Genomic DNA, 18,563 nt, shown 5'->3' on the forward strand with positions numbered 1-18,563 from the left:
GACCCTTGCTTTCTGTACGCACTTCTCAAGAGGAAGATGCTTTTTTCAAGCATGAGCACCATTCACCCAGGTATAGCAAGGCTGCACTTCACTTCTCCCAGAATGAGGAGGAAATTTTGTGCAGCTCCACTAAATAACCCAAGCAATACATGGAAAACTGAGGTCAGTCATATAGTGGCTGGAATTCCAAATTTGCCATTTAAGTTAAAACAGTTTATCAAATGTAAAACACGTAACACTAGATCCAGTAGAATCTTGCTTCTAACAGTATTTCCAAGTCTTGAAAAGTTCAGGTATCAGAATATAAACCAAAGAACCAAGAGCATGATACTCTTGACAGATTTAGTGCTACAGGAAGAAGGAAATGATAAAAATTGAAGGAGTGAGGTGCCTCTAGTGGTAATGTAAGTCAACTTAGAGATTTTCCAAATTCCCATTAAGTGCAGGAGACTGAAGACTTCCAAATGTAATCCTTCCTGTGATTACCTACAACATGAAATATTAATGAAATACTGCTCCATAAACATTGAATCTGAGGTTTTACTCCACTTAGGCCATGACAAATGTTTGTCTTCAAAAGATGTGATTTCATGGAAATCTTTTTTTTTATTCAGAATCTTAGTGGATCATATTTCACAGTTCTCAACCAAAGGGGAAAATCTGGTGAGTGTGACCATGGAACAGTCATGAACTTCCACTAGACATAAAGAGGCTTAAAGAAAGTGACTCAAACCTGCATTCACTCAGGATGAAAAAAAACAACTTCCATTTCTTCAAAAGCAATGTGCTTTGCTAATTTAACTCACTTATACAACTTCTCAAAATAGTTGATGATGAAGGCCTTGCACAACGTAGGAAAAATGGCCTAATACCATAGAAGATGAACATCTGAAGTTAGTTTGCATGAGACAAAATGAAGGAATTTTTGTTGTGAAAGATAAGAAGGTACTTTTTATCTACCCAGTTCTGTCAAAAATGAGGTCTCTTAAATGTAAGACCTAAGCATTTTTGGTCCTAAGGTTTCCCATTTTTACCCTTGGGCAAAGTCAAACTTCCTGATAACCTCCTCCAAAAACTGAAGTTAGGAAAAGGTTTTTCACTAATTATAAGGCCAAATTTATGGAAAAGTTAACATAAAAGTTTACAACCCCATACTGCTTATTTCGTTAAAACTGAGTTAAGGGGAAAGGTAGCCCACTGGGGCTCCCTCTGTGCTGGCATTTACTGAGAGCTTTCCACTGCTAAAGCCTTAGGTTCATTAGGCAAGCAGACCTTCATGTAGGTGACTACATTAGCAGCCAGCATCATGTTACCAGTAAGGGCAGGAATTACCAGTGTCATGTCAGAGCTACAGTACTCACAGCCACTGAATCTGCTTCCATTGCACACCACTGCTTCCTTCCATAAAAGGACTTTAAATCCCACTAGATTAAAACACACATTACATGATGAAAGTTCTTCTGCTACAGCTGCCCAGTGAAGGCAGCAATGGGTAAGCCCAGCACTGATAGGCAGCCTGAGGGTGACCTGACTGTCGGTACTTGAGCAGAAACAGCACAGTTTTTTTGGCCTGGCTGATTTTGATGGTTGCACTAATATGGTGGAACAGAGGCTACCGCCTCTAATGCAGAAATGCAAAGCTTTCTTCATTTCACGTGTCAAGAGATGTCAAGAGTAGTGCCCTTCATGTGAACCCTGGGGCTTTGGATGTGGGGCCTGCCTCCACACAACATTATCTATGCCCTTTGGGGGTTGTTGTTCTAATAAACCCTGTCATTAGCATTCTGCAGACTCAAAGAGGCTACTAAGGAAAACATTCTCAAAGCTGCTGGGTTGTATCTGGCATTCTCAGATTACAGAGGTACAGGCACACCTTCAGGCACTCGGCCTTTCCTCCTAAACAAGGAAGCTAAAATAATGCTGCATTCCAGGGACAGAAGCAAGCAGGCAATCAGCAAGCCCTTTGTGCCCAGAGAAAAGTGAGATGGCCCCACAAAACTAATTTAATCTGTTTTTTTAAATCTGTTTCATCACTACATTAGCTTTTCCCCTTCCTCTCTCTCCTTTGTTTTTTTTTTGTCCTCTTCCAGGATCTACAAAGATTCAGCTTCTTATGGACTTTTCATGAGCTTTTTCATTACACATTTACAATCTTTTACATAAGGCATAAATATATTTACATTCCCTGTGCACACTCATCTCCAGTCTCAAATGTACTGATGGCAGGTTCAAAGTTTCCATGCTGGGTTCTGAATGCCCACTGAATTTCAAAGTGTTATCACATTCACCTGAGCAACTTTCATATTCCCATGGAGGATTTTGTTTGGTTTAGTTTTACAGATCTAAACACCTACACAAGCTGGACAGAGACATCCTGGGCTCAGCACTGTTGACTATTTTTCACACCCACTGTTGACAGTTCCTCAGGTTCTTTCTCTAATCTTTTCTTACCCAGAGACAATAAGTCTTGTTCCTCTTGCATAATTTCCCATCCAAGAATGCCAGATGGGGCAGCAAATTTCGAGAAGTAACAGTGAACAGCTCTACCTGGAAACAGTACCACCTAACACACCATTCAGAATCAGCACAATTCCACTTTCCCCTGGAAAACTAATCTTTTCCTTTTTTGTTTTAGCATTTCATGACATAAGGGACCAGGGAAAAGGCATCAGACATGTCATCCAATGCCCTGGGCATGCAAGGCTGGCACATAACTGATCAGTCTCTCACATCTCTAGGACCGCCTTTAAAACTTAGAGAAGCTGCAGGAAGCCATTTGGTGGACCACAGCAGACTCTGAGGTAAGCACTGGTGGTGGTATGCTCTCTTTTCCTTGACCAGGTGGCTGAGACTAAAGGTTACACATCCATCTTCAGCTCAGACAGGGTCAATTATGCTTCTGCAATGATCTCCAAATCCTTCTGCTTGTTGTTGGCTCACGTCAAACATCTGAGAGCTACCTTTAGTTTAGTGAGTATCAGTTGAATTAGTTACTGGGAAGAAGACAACTCAGATCTGGAGCTGCTAGCTGGACTGCTAGTTCAGACATTGATCATCAGTCTGCTCATAACAATTCTTCTTTCTGGGAGGTCTTGGTGGGGGGTGGGGAGTAAAGACTGGGGAAAAAAAAACCAGTCAGTCCCTGGAGGTTTGAATCCATATGGTCTGACTAGTGCTAAATAAACATATTTGTTATTTACTTTAGCAATCAGAAGAAATAGTTGCTGAAGAAGTTCTCATCGTCATCCTTCTTTTCTTTGTGTTAATGGTGGCTGGCCAACACCCACTATACTTTAAAGCCTCAGAATTTTGCTTTTTTTCAGGAGCAACAAAAAAAGATAGCTCTGAGACAAAAAGGAATTTTCCAGTGTTTACAAGATTAAGAGGACCAGCTTCTGAGGTTGTCAAATCATCCAGCATCTCTCACTGAAGTCACTAATTTCTTCCACAGGGATATGAGGCATTTTAGATCCCTCTGTACTTCTTATTCATGAACTGGCACTTCTGGAGTTTCTCAACTGTTCAAAGAGGCAGGAGAGACTAAAGGGAATTTAAACTTGGTTCCTGGAAACTCTGGCTTCACCATAGGCCTTGCCTGTCATAATAAAGTCAGGATCTCATCCCAAGAAATATGCTTCCTCATACATTAAAAAAAACCCCAAATGCAACACTTTTTTTCTGTCATTCCTTAGCCCCTTCAACAGAAACTGTGAGTAAGCCAAAGAAAACAAGCTGTGCTATTTCCTAGAATAAAATGACCACGCTGAAGCAAAGCTCACCTAGAGTTGAATCTGCTTAGAAACATCAAGGGAAACAAAGAATGTTTCCACTGACAAGGAATACTTCCACTGACTACATAAGTATCATCCAAGTGCTGAAGGGGGCAGGAGATCTGACAGCAATGAATATAGAAAAGATCAAATTCTTGTTACTTTCTCTAGGGGACAAACCAGCCTTCAGGAATTTCATGTTCCTGTGACTAGAGGGAAAGTCCAGGGTTCACTCTGTGCAGAGAAGCATCAGGAACATTCAAACAGACCAGTCATGTAGACCAGAAGATTGAAGGAGGTGATCCTTCCCTGCTCCTCAACCCTAGTGATATATATCTGGGTCCAGTGCCTAGCTCTGAGCTCCCCAGCTCAAAAGATATGTGGACATTCTGCAGAGAGTGCAGTAAAGGGCCACAAAGATGATGAACAACTAGAGCATATGTTATATGAGAAGAGGCTGAGACTGTTCAGCCTGGACAAGGGAAGGCTTAGGGGTTATAATTGATGCATAAAAAGCTGATTGAAGGCTGCAAAACAGATGGAGCAGAACTTTTCTTGGTGGTGTCTCATGAAAGGACAAGGGGCAATGAACACAAGTTGACATACAGGAAATCCCATTTAAGCATAAGAAAAAGCATCTTTAGTGGTTATATACTGGAACAGGTTGTGCAGAGAGATTCGGGAGTCTTCATCCTTGCCCATACTCAGAACCTGACCAGACTCCAGTCCTAGAAAAACTGCTCTATATGATCCTACTTCGAGCAGAGGAGTGGACCCAGGTGATCTCCAGAGGTTCCTGTCAGTATCAACGATCCCTTGATTCTGGGAAGGTTTAGCCAGCAAACAGCACCCTTGTGAGACCTGGACAAATGGTAAAACTCTCCACAGCACAGCAGGACAGCACAGCCCTCTCTATGTCAATGTGCACTTCCTAGACAAACCAGAAACCAGCTGGCTGGCTGTGGAATCACGTGTGTGATGACCTGCGTTGGCTTAGCATTCAGATCCTGAATGCTCCACTTGCAGTTCAGAGAAATTAGAAACGCATGTAGAAGGAAGACTGCGGGTGAAAGATTACAGCTGGCTTCGCTTCACAAGCTCTACCGCCGGCAACAGGGAGTAGGTCTGGCCTGTAGCTGCAGTGCCACCATACAAAAATGTCTGGCCACAGATAAAACCCTCACTGAACCTAGTGGAATGCTGCTGGTATTACCAACTCTCTCTTCCCATGCTTTCCTCTAAGTCCCTCAAACAGACTTATTTTGGCTTGAAACTTTGCATGTTTGCAACTTTGGCCAGAAGCAAAGATTTTCTTTGGATCTTTTCAGCAAAATCTGTTATTTTTTAGTTCTCCACTTTTGTGCAAATTACTTCCAGACAAAAATAGTTCCAGCAATGAGCTCTGACTGTGAAGCATTTTTGACAGAATATAGGAGGAGTTTGTCTGATCTGTTAAAATATAGCAAAAGCATAAAATACACTGATTCTAATGATCAAATCTATTACAGCCCCCATTACCACATATAATTCTATGTAAGAAATTAGCATCTGTAGCCATGGAGCTATATTAAGACCTGGAAAGAGATAGATTTTTTTTGCACATCTCTAAATCCCATCAATCCAGTTGGAATGTAAAAAAAAAAAAAAAAAAACCACACTATTTTCTCATTTCCCTCCATTTAAAATAAAAATACCAAGAGCAGTTTAAATAATAAGCAAAGGTATTTGTAACACCACAGTCACCACAAACCATGAGCTTGTTTACATATAATTAATGATAAAAGCTGTTTTTTCAATGGTTAACCAAAAGTTTGGTTAATGGAAAAAAATTAACTTTCCTTATAAAAAGCCAAGCTGTTTTAAAAATAAAAAAACACAGGGTGAAAAAGTCTGGAAAGAAAACAACTAAAAGTCTTCTCTCCCCTTCTAACATGGAGACCCTTCAAAATCCTACTACTGCTTTAATACAACCTTGTCCTGTAGTTTATAAACCATGGCTAGAAGATACTTTTTTCACTGGTGATCAGAAGAGGGAAAAGCACCATGGAGTTATGATTTACTCCCATTTTTATGGCCTTCCTTTTTCTTCTCTTTTCCTACAGCTCATTCTCACCTGCCTTATGTAAGCACTTTCCTGGAACTTTCTTCCAGTAATTAACAGCAGTGCAATACTCAAGCAATGCTCAAAACTGGTCATAAGATATTTGTTCATCTTCACTGCTTGTCAGCATAAAAAATAAATCTTCTACATAATTATCTATCACATACAGCAATCTGCATATGGAAAAGGCTAAATTAACTTGCTGGAAAAAAAATAAAAGAATGCAATCATAATTGTAATGTCCACTCAGGAAACCTCAGTAATCTGTAGAAATTGATCTATTTTCTGCAATAGATGTTACTTCTCATTTAGACACTTAATATGAAACAAACAAAAAGAAAGAAAACACACACATCCTCTCCCCAAAATACTCATGTAGTCAAACATGGGCATAATGAGGAACTGAGCTGCTAAAAGGGGGAGACTGGCACTATTCTTTGAATAGAACTATATGGAAGAGCAGGGAACAGAGGATTTTCATTTCATTCATGGCTAGGCTTCGCGAACGAAGATTTGGGAAGGCTCTATCCACATTTGCTACAGGCATAGACTGGTTTCAAAGACAGAGGGTAATTAGAGACAATTTCAAAACCAATCTAGTGTCCCCAGAGGAGGCAGAGAACCTGTCTGGATTCAGAAGCAAGATGGAAAAGCATGAGAAGAGCACACTGAGTGCTCGGAGATCAAGCCATGTGAACATAAGCCACAGATCAAGGGTGTTCATACAGGACCAAGGCTCCAGGAAATGCTGCTATATAGCACTGTTGGCAATCAGGACACTAAAAAAGGGAAAATAAGAGGAAGGAGGAAAGCAAGAATCCAGAAAGGATGGGAAGAGACTTTAAGAATGTTATGAAAGTTGAGAACAAGAGAGATTGAGGACAGGGATCTGATCTGCTTCTGCAGTGCTTCTGGGCTCTGGGGCAGCACTGTGCACACCAATGACAGTGAAGACAGTCTGGGGCAGAATAGCAGGAACAGAAGAAAACTGATGGGATAGGAGACAAATGACACAAAAACATTTAAAAACGTGATTTGCAGCTGCTGGGACGCAGAGTGTGTGAAAGGAGGGGAAGAGGCTCTCTTCTCTCAGATGATCCTGCTCTTGGGACAAGACAGACCCAGAGTGACACATGCACCCACATCTGTCCATGGGCATGGGCTGCTCATCACTCAAGTTGCAATGCAGTAACTGAAGCCCAAATATCTGTGCATGTCCTCCTGACAGAAGACTAGCTACCTGCAACTGACAAAACTGGCCCTTGGGGCTGGCATCTGCTTTGGTTAGGTACATCAGCCCAGCAGGGACAAATGGGATCAGAACATCAGCAGTGGAGTACAGCAAAGCACTGTCCTTAGCCTACAGACAGACAAGATCAAAATCTGCACAACCAGTGCCTGCTTCAGTGTTCTTTGTGACGGTGAGTTGCACAGAGCAGCAATGCTGCAGGGAGACGGCAGGTTACAATCTTCACAAGTGTCTGAACAAACATTGTCAGCCACCTTTGGTTACCTCCCTGCTCTCACATACAGGACCCCCTGTTATGGTGAGTTTGTAACCACAGCTAACGGCTGCAAGAGCATAAATTCCCACAGACTTTGAATACAAATGTTTTCAAGTGTTTAAGTAAATATTTTCCTTGGCTTGTCTAGATCTTCCATCCTCACTAAAGCAGTATGTACTGAGACCAGAAAATCACAGATGGATACTGACACCTGTTTCAGTTCCCCCCCCCTTTCCAAAGGGCCATATGGTTCATGGTGGTGGGGATGTGATAATTCTCTGGGAATTAGCACCTGTCTTTTCTAACATTGATCCTCACTTCTTCTCTTCCCTGGAGCTAGAAAAAAGGATGGGAGTCATGGCAAACCAATCCTGTTTATACCCTCCATCCAGCCCTAGTCTGAAGCGTGGGTGTCAGCCTCATGGAGTTGGATGTGCTGCTGGGTGTGCCTGTAGAGTCCTGCTGGCTGCTAAAAGGTAGAAAATGGAGTAGGTTTTCCCTAAGTGGGCCCAACGTGCCGCTCAAAAATAGTAGCAGACACAACTTTCTTGTAGTTGCAGAAGCACAGTGAAAGAAGTAAAGAGCTGCAGGAGGAAGAGAAAGGTGAAATTGGGCCCTGCTTCCCCTCTTGCATTTATTGAACCCCTTAGATTCACACAGTTTGGCATGTTCTTCTTTTGAATGTGTTCTTGAAAGGTTAATTTAAGCACTGGTGCAACCTCTGCATTGCTGCCTTTCATCTCAACTCCCTACTCCTCCTTTCCTTTTGTATTGTTTGCCCAGACATAGACATGTGTTTATGTCAATGAGCTGTTCCTTCTGTATGTGCACTGTAGTTGAGTCACTATCTTTGACCATACATATAAAAAATGTCTGTAATGAACAAATATTGTAATAAGTGCATACACTATGAGCTCTTTGCATACTGAAGATAAACAGTGATACACTGAAAAGGTTTTCCTACTAAGGTACAACTATCGGGGAAAAGCTGAGTTCTGTGTCCACCACGGTAAAAATACTGACCTTTCTTTAAATTGAGACAAGCAGTTGTAAAAAGCTTCTAATGGACATGGGAAGAATGTGTTCAAGTTGAATGGCCCCTCAATCACATACCAGCTCCAAATGCAAAGAAGAAACTCTTTTCTGGGTGCTCTTCCAGCAGGTCCTTCACCCTCCTGCCCATTCGCTCGTTTCGCTTGTAGATGAGCTCCTGACGGAAGTAGCTGTCTGTCTCTTGTGCAGTAATGTGTTCATGGGCTGGAAGTGTAGCATTAACGAAATTTGGGACCTAAGGTAGAAAAAAAAATAGTCTTCATGAAAGGGGAATTTATTTCACAGGCAGCCATGATGCACATGCATTTCTGTTCCACATGTGGCGATGGCTTTGTCCCTAAAGGCACAGCCAGTAGGACAAAACCTAAAGCAAGCTAAAAAAATGCTCAGCAAGATTCTAAATAATGCTTCACTTCTCTCATTTCATAACCCAGACAGATGATTTTTTTTCCAATTCAAAGTCAACACATTTGCTACACTGGAGATCCTAAATCCTGATTGCTTGGCTGAAGAAAGTAAATATTTGCCCCTGGCTACCTTTAGCTACATACTTTTTCCTTAAATTGCCATAGGTATGTCGTAACTATGATGATAATTACACTCTTCTAAGAGAATTTGGCTGGTATCAGAGCCCTCAGGCTGCCAAAGAATAACTGTGCAATTTGAGCTAAAAAAAAAAATCCCTAAACTTTTCAAAGGAAAGACGGCCAGATTTTGTCAGGAAAGAAAGCATTACCCCTTCCAGTTGCCCTGTCCTCAAAGTATCTTCTAAAATGCTGGCTTCCTCTCCTGGGGCCCCCAGGACAGCTGTGACTGCACGCTATCCCGACCTACTGCCAGTGGAGAGAAGTGTGGGTCTGTAGTTGCAGCAATCCTGGCTTCTTGACATGTAGCTTTAGGCATTGCTGTTATGGGGACTGCTAATAAAAGGGCCTGCAAGTGGTGGTTTCTGGAGAGCAGAGCTCATAATAAGCCAGGTGCTTTCCCTTGCAAGGCTGCAGCAGATGAAGAGACTTTGGAGCCACTCAGATTATTACTAACTCTCTCCAAAGTGTTCTTAGCACACTTAGCACACTGGGCCAGCATGGGGTAAAATTTGCTGAAAAGTGCTGCTTTAAACATAAACTGACCATGTTCCAAACTATTAGTACTCAGCTCCTCAGTCAGGGAGAGTACCCTGAGGCTGAGCCCCTCACACTAAGTAAAGGACAGTTTACATGGAGACATGTCGGAGACGTGTATGTCCTAGAAACAGCAACACTCTCCAAGGACCTGGAGTCAATGCCAGCTGTCTCCAGTTTGCAACATCTTCGTAGAATAGTGATACAGCACCCATATCCTCTTACAATGCTCTAAGAGAAATCCTTTGAGAAATCCTCTGAAATTCGTGAATGAAGTGCGCTGTGTAAAAGCGAGGCAGTGTTACAACCAAGTTGCCTGCACTTGCAGGAGGAAAGGTGTGCAGGACAGGAAGGCAGCAACACACGCACAAAGCTCAGTGCTAGAGAAGCAAGGGTTAGTATGACTCTGCAGCTCTGCAGTACTGCACTGTATGTATCAAAAGGTCATAGCAAAATGGTTATTCAGCAAGATAGCCCAGGTATCAACACCCGCTTTTTCAGCACTGTAAGGATAGAGCCTGTGATTTCACTGATGTGCACAAATTACCAGGCAATATCTCACAGACAAGAATAAAGAGGCCTGATGTCTCAGTCTGAGGTTAGCTAATCTAACAGCCCAAACAGGCCAAATTGGGCCCTGCTGGGCGTTTTCTTGTGGTTTAAAGATCAGTATTACATTCCACCGTGCTGCTTAGGAAACCATCTCCGTAAACCCAAGTCTGTGAGGTCTCAGAAGGTCTCTTTTCCTTCACATTCAGTCTAAGTCTATCTTTTCTTTCTTTCACTCCATTTCTCTTCTTTGGGCCTTGTCCACAGTACCCACTCATCCTGATAGGGGATATTAGAAAGCTTGCAACTTGCCCAGCCTTACACAAGTGCCCAAGTCATGAGTGCATTTCTCTGTCGCATTTAGCACAAAAGAGCCTGCTGTTGTTCTATATTGTTGTTAAGTTTGCTCATACCTAAGCTAGAGTAGTTCCACAGAGTCCTTAACAAAATAACAGATTAACTCACAGAGCTTTGATGCTAAAACAAACATGCCAGTTGTCCAAAGAGGAAAGCCAGGTGCACCTTTGCTGCTTGTGTGCAGTGAGACAGGGGTTGAGGTGCTGCAGACTTCCTGGAATAGGAAAGCAGATGGGTCGGGGAGCCAGCAGCATGCCCTTGGCCCTCACCTGTAAAGGGCCTGCCTCGGGGACAGACAAGCACAAGTGTGACAGGGGTTAGCGCTGAAGGGACATGTGCATAGTACAAGGGCTGTGGTGGCTAGACTCACTTGAGAAGTGTCATGGTTGAAGATGATGGAGCTGAGGTCCCCACAGTTGTAATGCTTGATAAGGTCTTCAGTCGTATAGGGGATCTGGACACTGCCTGCTCGGAGTCTCTCCTGCTGCAAGAGAGTCTGATTCAAAGCAAAGACCACCTGAGGGAGGGGGAGAGGGAGGAAAAGACAGAGTTCCTGGTAAGTTCTCTTTTCATCCCACGGGAAGGTCACAGACACACAGCTGCCTGACGAGGGCTCTCTGCAGCTGCCTTGCTCTGAGTACAGGACTGGCTCTGAGACAGTCCACGTCTCACCAACACGTGCCTCTCCTGGGTTCACAGGTACTCACATCTTGGTTCCTGTGGGCCTGCTCAGAGGGAACTGACCCACCGCATTTAATTCCATGGGTTTTTGACCGTGACATGGTTAATACAGAAGATACAAAGGGGCAGGTGAAAGCAGGGGAAATCTTTCTCCCCTAGATGACAGTTTGCCTGACCACTACAGAGTCCCGGGACATGACGGGCTCCTGTCCTCATAGCTCCTCAGCCACCTACCTAAATTAAGCATGGCTTCTCCTTGTTTGCCTTTCCTTCCTCATCCACAAGAACAGTACCAGGCTATTGTTTCCTGCTTCATGTCTCTTTCTCTAAGACAACGTCTATTTCAGGCAGGAAGGGCTCTCTGGAGCAGACAAGGGAAGAATGGTGGCCTTTGGGGTTTGCAGGGAGTCACCCAGCACTCACTCTCTCCCAGCTGACTGCCTCAGAAGGCACCAGGGCTTCGTGCGTTCCCTCCTCCTGGGCCTTTCCCTGGGAATGCAAACACTCCCATTCCCTTTGCCTCAAGACAAACTATCCAGCTGCCACAGCTCCAACCATCAGGGAGCCTTTCCACTGACCAAAAAGGGAGAAGACCAGCAGAGCACAGCATGGCTCTCCCAAGGCGATGGCCTCAGGACCTGACCCAGAGAGAGCTGCTGATCCAGCCGCCCCACACCTGGGCAGCGCTCACCCCACTTAAAAAGGGAGAAGAGAGCACTTTGGAGCAACACTTCACAGGTGTCTCTGGAGCCAAACAGACAAGGCAGAACCTCCACACCTCTCCCTAGCTGCTCCACCGCTGCAGCCAGTGGTCACTGAGCTCCAGAAAGGCAGGGAACCAAGGAAAGACTTGGGGTAGAAGCTCACCAGGCTGAACATGGGATGCCAGTGGGCACCTTTGGTGGGATGTGGGGCTGAATAATCACCTGCACAGGGAGCAGTCCTCTATCAGCACCTGGCAAGTAAAACATCACCATCTCTCCTCACCATAGTGCATACTCAAGCTACCACCAGTTTTCACACCAAAACTAGACACAAGCTTTCCTACTACCTACTGGCTTTTTTAAAGGAAGTAAGCTCAGAGATATTGCTTTGAAATTTTTCAAAAATTAATCTTGGGAATGTTATTTTTTAAGCTCTGGTTAGTTTCCATGTAATTAACTCCTCCTGGATATTTGCCTCAAACACCATCAAAGGCACTCTGGAACTGGAAGTATTTGGCAACACCATGAAACTCACACATGAGTAAGCATACTGTTAATAATCTGAGATCGTATGAACTAATTTTGAGGATTATAGAGCAGATGTGAGAACAAACAGGTGCAATTTCCCTCCCCCGGAACAACAATCTGTCTTCTACAGAAAGGTGCGAATTCCACCAAATTTGAAATCACTGTCCCCACTACAGCTAGAGCTACTTGTTTGGATCCAAATCACTGTGTATTTAGCCCAATACAAAAGCACATAACTTAGCATTAGTTCTGGGGGGGGTGTTCATGAATGGTAACATTCAATCCTATCTCATGTTTTTAAAGAGGGCAATAATTCACTTTGTTGGTACAAACTGCACTGGATTAAAATAATATCTCCAGGTGAACACTCAGCAAAGTTACATCAAACTAACAGTGGCCATCTTGCAAAGGACCTCTGTTTAATTTGAAAGTAAATTAAACAAGACCAAACTGAAACCACTTAATGCCTGAATAAAAGTTTGCTTGCAGGCTGGAGTTTATCATACTCCAAAGCCATTGTTTTTCCATTTGTTTGGCTTCACTTCCCACACAGAGAAGTTCTAATGGATATTAATGACCAGAGAAGGTTCACTGAGATACAAGCCAAATCCATGCTGAAAACATGGGATTTCTATACCCAAGGACTGCCAGGTCATGCCAGGAAAATCTTATATGTATAATCAGTCCATCCAAAAGCACTTCCATGTAAATGGCTTATATTTGGCTATTATAATGGCATACATAAGCTATTTGACTACCATAGGATCATCTGCTTTACAATTTACCATTAAAGCAATATGTCCCTTTCTAGACTTTGCAGCCTCTGAAACAATGACCAGACATTCCCTGCCCACAGAGCAGGCAGGGACTGTGACATCAAAAAGGCTTTCCAATCTTTACCTTTTGAGTTTCACCCAGACACAAAACAGAAGAGGCTAACCAATTTCTGTAGGGAAAACACCAGCCTGCTGGAAGAGGCATGAGAACAAAGCAAATCTTCCTCTCTCCACTGTACCCCCACAGCCTGCACTCCTACTGTCACTGCTCTGCATGCAACCCTCAGCTCCATGCACATCTCTTCCCTCCTTGCAGTATTCCTCAAGTGAAACAGCTTTAGTCTGTCCTCCAAATAGACTTGGCTTGGACTGTAGCAGTCAGGTTGAGCCACACAGATGTTGTCCTTTCTCATGCCCATGTTGTCAGACTTCCCCATGAGCAACATCTTTCCTCACCAGCATCTAGATCAGATTCCAGTCACTGTATGCAGCACCTGAGAGAGAAGCCACATAAGAATGACCTAAAGTTCCCAACCCAGAGAGTGGATTTCCACTTTGATGCTGTGAGGGACACAGGTAGTCTCAGCTCCTTTGAGGGTAGCAGCAGCAGCTCAAGTCTCTCTGCATTGGGAGCAAGAAGTCAAGAGAGCACCAATGTCCTTGAAAATTAGCCCTCTCTAATAAGTTACAGTAACTCACACATCAGGCTTCGCACAACAGGAAATGCTATTGCCAAAAATACTCTCCACATCAGCTGTTCTGAACAGAACAGTGGCATCTGCTGGAGGGGCATGATGGCACACCTACTGAACGACTACATAGGATTACATGTTTGGCATCAGCATGAGTGCACAGCCTCTCAAAGAAATGTGATAGTTCCTCTCAATTTCTGTACCACTTGTACCTTCTTGGGGGAATTGAAACACTTTGTCAAGAAGTGAAGGCGTGTGGGGATAAAGAGGGAGGGACGTGTTTGCGGTACCAGGTGTTGCTTAAAGTTCTGCCCTGGTGAGGAGGTTATCTTCAGTAAATAATAATGGATAAACACTGTCAAGATCTCGAGAGAAGGAAGATTCCTGAACCTACTGTTCTTAAAGAATTTAATTTACTGAGACAGGTTTGTTCAGAAGTTGATAACTCCTATCTCTAGTCACTTCTCAAAGAAAACAATAGACTAGGTGCAAAATGACACTTAAGGAGATCACAGCCCTTCAAACTGCAAATCTGATCCCAGTCTTGTTTACTAGATGTGAAAAGCTGAAGAAAGTCAACAGAGCATTAGAAGCAGAGAGCAGATCAGCAGCTAGTCTGCAACTGTTATATTTGCTTGGCACAAATATTGCTTGCCTTCCTAACTCCGCATTTGATACTGCACTCCTTTGATTTCTAGTAATTTCAAGCATTTGAGAAAATAGAAAATAAGAAAAGGTTGAAAAGAAATTTTCAATTTTGCTTAGAAATCAAATGCAAGAATTTGTGAGCTCTTCCAAAAGGTGATACAGAAAATATGCATCTGTCTTGCAGGTATCTTTTGCATTGCACGGTTTTACTACTTCCAAGATCTTTCCTGTGTTGGAATCCACAGAAATCACTCCACATTCATCCTCCTTGCAAAACCATTCTTCCTTACTTCACACCCCCCTCCAGCAACTCCATCCTACTCTGCTCCATTAAGTGTATTCATACTAGCATCAAAGCAGCTCCTGAAAAAGATGTATTCGAAGAACAAAAGTAACAAGTTTATTAGAAAGGGATTTTTTATCTCCCCCCTCCCATTTTCACTGTGATCTCTGTCTTCCCCCAACCCTCTCCCTTTTTGTGCCGTGGAAAAAATCGATTAAGCTCTCTGGTATACATATTGCTGCAAACCTCATTCTCCCCCTGGATATTTCTTCAGCTGTCAGGAGACACTTGTCCCCTTTGCTAGCATTGTTGGAGTGGCCTGCTAGGCTAAGGGGGTGGGGAAAAGGGGGTTAGAGCCTGGCAGATGCCTCTTTTGTCAGAGACAAAGGACCCCCTGCCATCCTCTCCACTTTTCAGTACTTTCATCCACATTGGATCAAAGTGCTGTTCTGCATATGAAAGGAACCTGGCATTATTCTCCTCAAATTAGCCTATCGCCATCCTGCTAGCCTCGAGTCTTCCCAACAAAAGCGCTCACATCTGTTCCATCATTTGCCTCATCTTCTGGGGTTTTTTTTCTTTCAGCTCTCAGTTTTTGAGGGCCATTCAATCTCTTGAATTATAGTCTGGGGGAGCATCTTCCTTGCTCTGGGATCGCTCAGCCAGACAATTTGCTTTTAATTGTCTTAAGGAGTCGTGGGCTGCTTTTGGGTCCTTCCCAGCTAATAACTGCATCCATTATGGATTCCATTCAGCCTCTTCAACCAATTCTTTCCCTCTTTCTCCTCCTTCTCAAAAGCGTATTTCTCTCCTTGCTCTTCACCTGGAGGAGACCATTGCTTCTCTGGGCCAGTGAACACTACTGCCCCAAATCAAAGCGAGCCTTAAATCAAAAGCATCATGACTATGAGAGTCAATAATCCTCTGTTGTCATGGTAATGGTCCAGCAGGCCAAGTGTTGAGAAGAAAGCAGGATTCCTCGCTGTGGTGTGGCACAGCTGACTTTGAGGTAGGAAGTCAAGACTGGCAATGTCAGAGCCTGGAAACCTGAGCCCACCTGCCATGAGGAGCCCTGCAAAAAGCAGTCTACACAAACAGGCTGGAGAAGTCTTATTTTGACATGGGTTGAAAACAGCAAAAGGAGATTTAACCCACCATCTGCAGGCTTCAGAGCAGTCTAAGTCACTTTCAGAGCTGTTGCACCCGATGAGATGCTCCCTGTGGCCTCTGCTTTTGTAAACAAGAGAGAAAAAAGGAAGCAAATTCCCAAACTCAGACTACTTCTGTGAGAAAGATTGGATTAGAGCCATGAGCAGAGAGAGGTTTTATGAGAGACTCACCCAAGGGACAAGACATGAACAGTACAAGTCAATGAAACTAAGTGCAAACTACACTATGTTACTTACGAGCTACAAGTTTCCCATGGGCTTCCTATTATTTATGTTGGGGGTTTTCTTAGTCAAAAGCCAGCATTGCAAGGAGAGGGAGCACTTTTCTCTATCAGGATCCTCCAAGACACTTAGATGACACTCTGCCTCAAATCTGACACAGAGATGCTGACACAGGTAAAGGCAGTGAAGAATTCAATCTTTGGTCTGCCGAAAACAAACTTACACTAGGACATTGTATGCCAGATTCTTGCAGTGTGTCTTTCCAGAACCAAACAAAGAGACACTGAAGTTTTTGGTTGTTATCTGGAATTTGTGTGGTAACACACAAACCAATCCTTCCTCAGCTAGGAGCTATATAAAACAAGGGAATTTAGAAGTAATCCTCTTGTTACAGAAGGATGGTTGATAATGTTGAATCAGAGGACCACTACTTACAGCAGTGCTGGAAATGCAGCTCATTTACTTGTAATAGACTGCATTAGTACCTATCCTTTTGTCTGAGTAATTTACACTGATTTTACAGTGTGAAAGGTAGTTTTTATGTTTTCACTGACAGCAGCAGAAATAAACACCCCATTATATGCTGAACGTGGAGTAAGACCAGCAGTGGAATAGATTGTTCCCATTTCTCAGGGCAGCTTGCAATTCACATCTGGACGTCTACAAGACCTTGCTGGAACTTGCTCCCATCCTTCTCTGGGCTAATTGCAAGGCCATGAACCTGCTGCTGCACCTCGTCCCTGGCAACTCTTCATCTAAGCTCACTGGGATTCCTCCCTGTGCTGCAGGAATGCTTCAAGCTTTTCATGAAGTGCATCTGTGTACAGACAATCTTTGAACTGGTGATCCAGATTAGCATGTTACTAAAGAAGGATTAAACTTTTTTTTAGTTCCATCTCTATTAAAGATTTTGTAAATGTTAACAAAGTTTGTTTTTAAAACTTTCGCATATGAAAGTTTCACCAGATACATTTTTACTTCAAAGGGACTAACCCTTTGTCTAATTTTCGGGTTTCAACTGTCCTGAAGCAAAGCTCAAGGCAAAAAAAAAGAAGCCCCAACAAACTACTTTCAACACACTACACTTAGAATTCCTGCCTGTCCCATACTTAGCATTTTTTCAGCTAGCAAGTCCATTTTGTTTTGGACTAGCATTGCCACATAACTCCTAAACTCAGGTCAAAATCAGACTTGGGAACACTTAACCAAATGAAAAGGAATTACTAACAATCCCAATTTCTCTTAGTATATGCTCACTTTCCAATTTACAGAACTGTCTAACCTGTACATCAGTAGTAAGGGTTTCTTTCCTTTGCCTAACTATTTAGTTTACAGCACACTTAACACAACCATTTAAAACTGGATTAATATTAAAAGAATAACTACGTTCCAAAGGGAAGAATCTGAAACTAGGGTTTCTTGGGCTGACACTAGCTATACTTCTAAAATTCAACATCTCCAATTGGTATTTTGTTTGGCTTTTTGTTTGTTTTTAAAAAACCAACCTTCTACTAAAATAGTTGGTTTGGTTTACTTCCACTTCCTTCTTTTCCATGGGATACTCTTAAATCTAGTTGAAACAAAACTAAAATACTGAAGTTAATAAACTCTTTATCTTAACTTTTAAACAACTTACAGGAAAATTCCCTTAGAATGGAAACAATCTGGCTTTCCAACTGTAAAAAATATGTAAAAAAAGTAGAAATGATGACACATGACTGTGTTTGTGACTCTAAGGAGTAAGCTGAAGCCTTCCTATCTTCCACAGCTTTAAGAACAACATTTAGCAGTACTTTTTAATCTTCCTAAAACACAGTTACTGAAACTAAACAAACTTGGTATTGATGACCTGGGATTTTGCCTGGGATTTTTTTTTTTTTCACTCAATCACAGATGGTTTTTGGAGTACTGCTAGATGAAAGAAAAACTCTCACAAGTCCCCCCTTGCCTTCATTATTCTTTTATTTGTCCTTTCTACCACAGGCTATGTATACCTTAGGACTAAACTTGATAGCAGATTGGAAGATTGCTAGAAGTAGCATGCCTCAGGAATATAGAATACTAAAGTTTGAACTTGCTCTTCCCAGTACTTTCACACCTTTTTTGGTGGAATGGAATAACTCAGAAAGAAAATTTTTAATTGGCTACAAAAAAAATTTTTACTTGGCTCTTTCTGCAAAACTGATGTGCATTACTTGTGTAATTCAGGTAAGCATGGCTAAATCAAGACTACAAAGTTAACAAGGTAAACAACCCGGCCTTGCAACGTCATGAACAGCCCCAGACAGTTATCATGTGTCTCCTGGTATCCACACAGGGAGATCTTTGGATTTTCTTGAAGTTCTGCCAGCTGTAAAAGCTTCTTCCATATAAAACACTCAGCACTGATAAAACATTTTTCCAC

At 42.7% G+C, this 18,563-nt stretch overlaps 1 protein-coding gene across 2 annotated transcripts in view; it reads right to left on the reverse strand.

Moving 5' to 3' along the window:
- The window catches only part of LOC135407275 (metalloprotease TIKI1-like), a 67,476-nt gene that overhangs the window by 14,150 nt on the left and 34,763 nt on the right, over positions 1-18,563 (reverse strand). The window contains exons 3-4 of one of the 2 annotated variants that reach the window (XM_064642172.1): positions 10,827-10,973; positions 8,490-8,664 (exon numbers count right to left, since the gene is read on the reverse strand). In XM_064642172.1, the coding sequence (XP_064498242.1) occupies positions 8,490-8,664; positions 10,827-10,973 (322 nt within the window). The remainder of the gene's footprint in view (positions 1-8,489; positions 8,665-10,826; positions 10,974-18,563) is intronic. The other variant, XM_064642173.1, reaches the window with a different exon arrangement.

This window comes from Pseudopipra pipra, chromosome Z (assembly GCF_036250125.1).
Source record: "Pseudopipra pipra isolate bDixPip1 chromosome Z, bDixPip1.hap1, whole genome shotgun sequence".
In the NCBI taxonomy this organism is placed as follows: domain Eukaryota; kingdom Metazoa; phylum Chordata; class Aves; order Passeriformes; family Pipridae; genus Pseudopipra; species Pseudopipra pipra.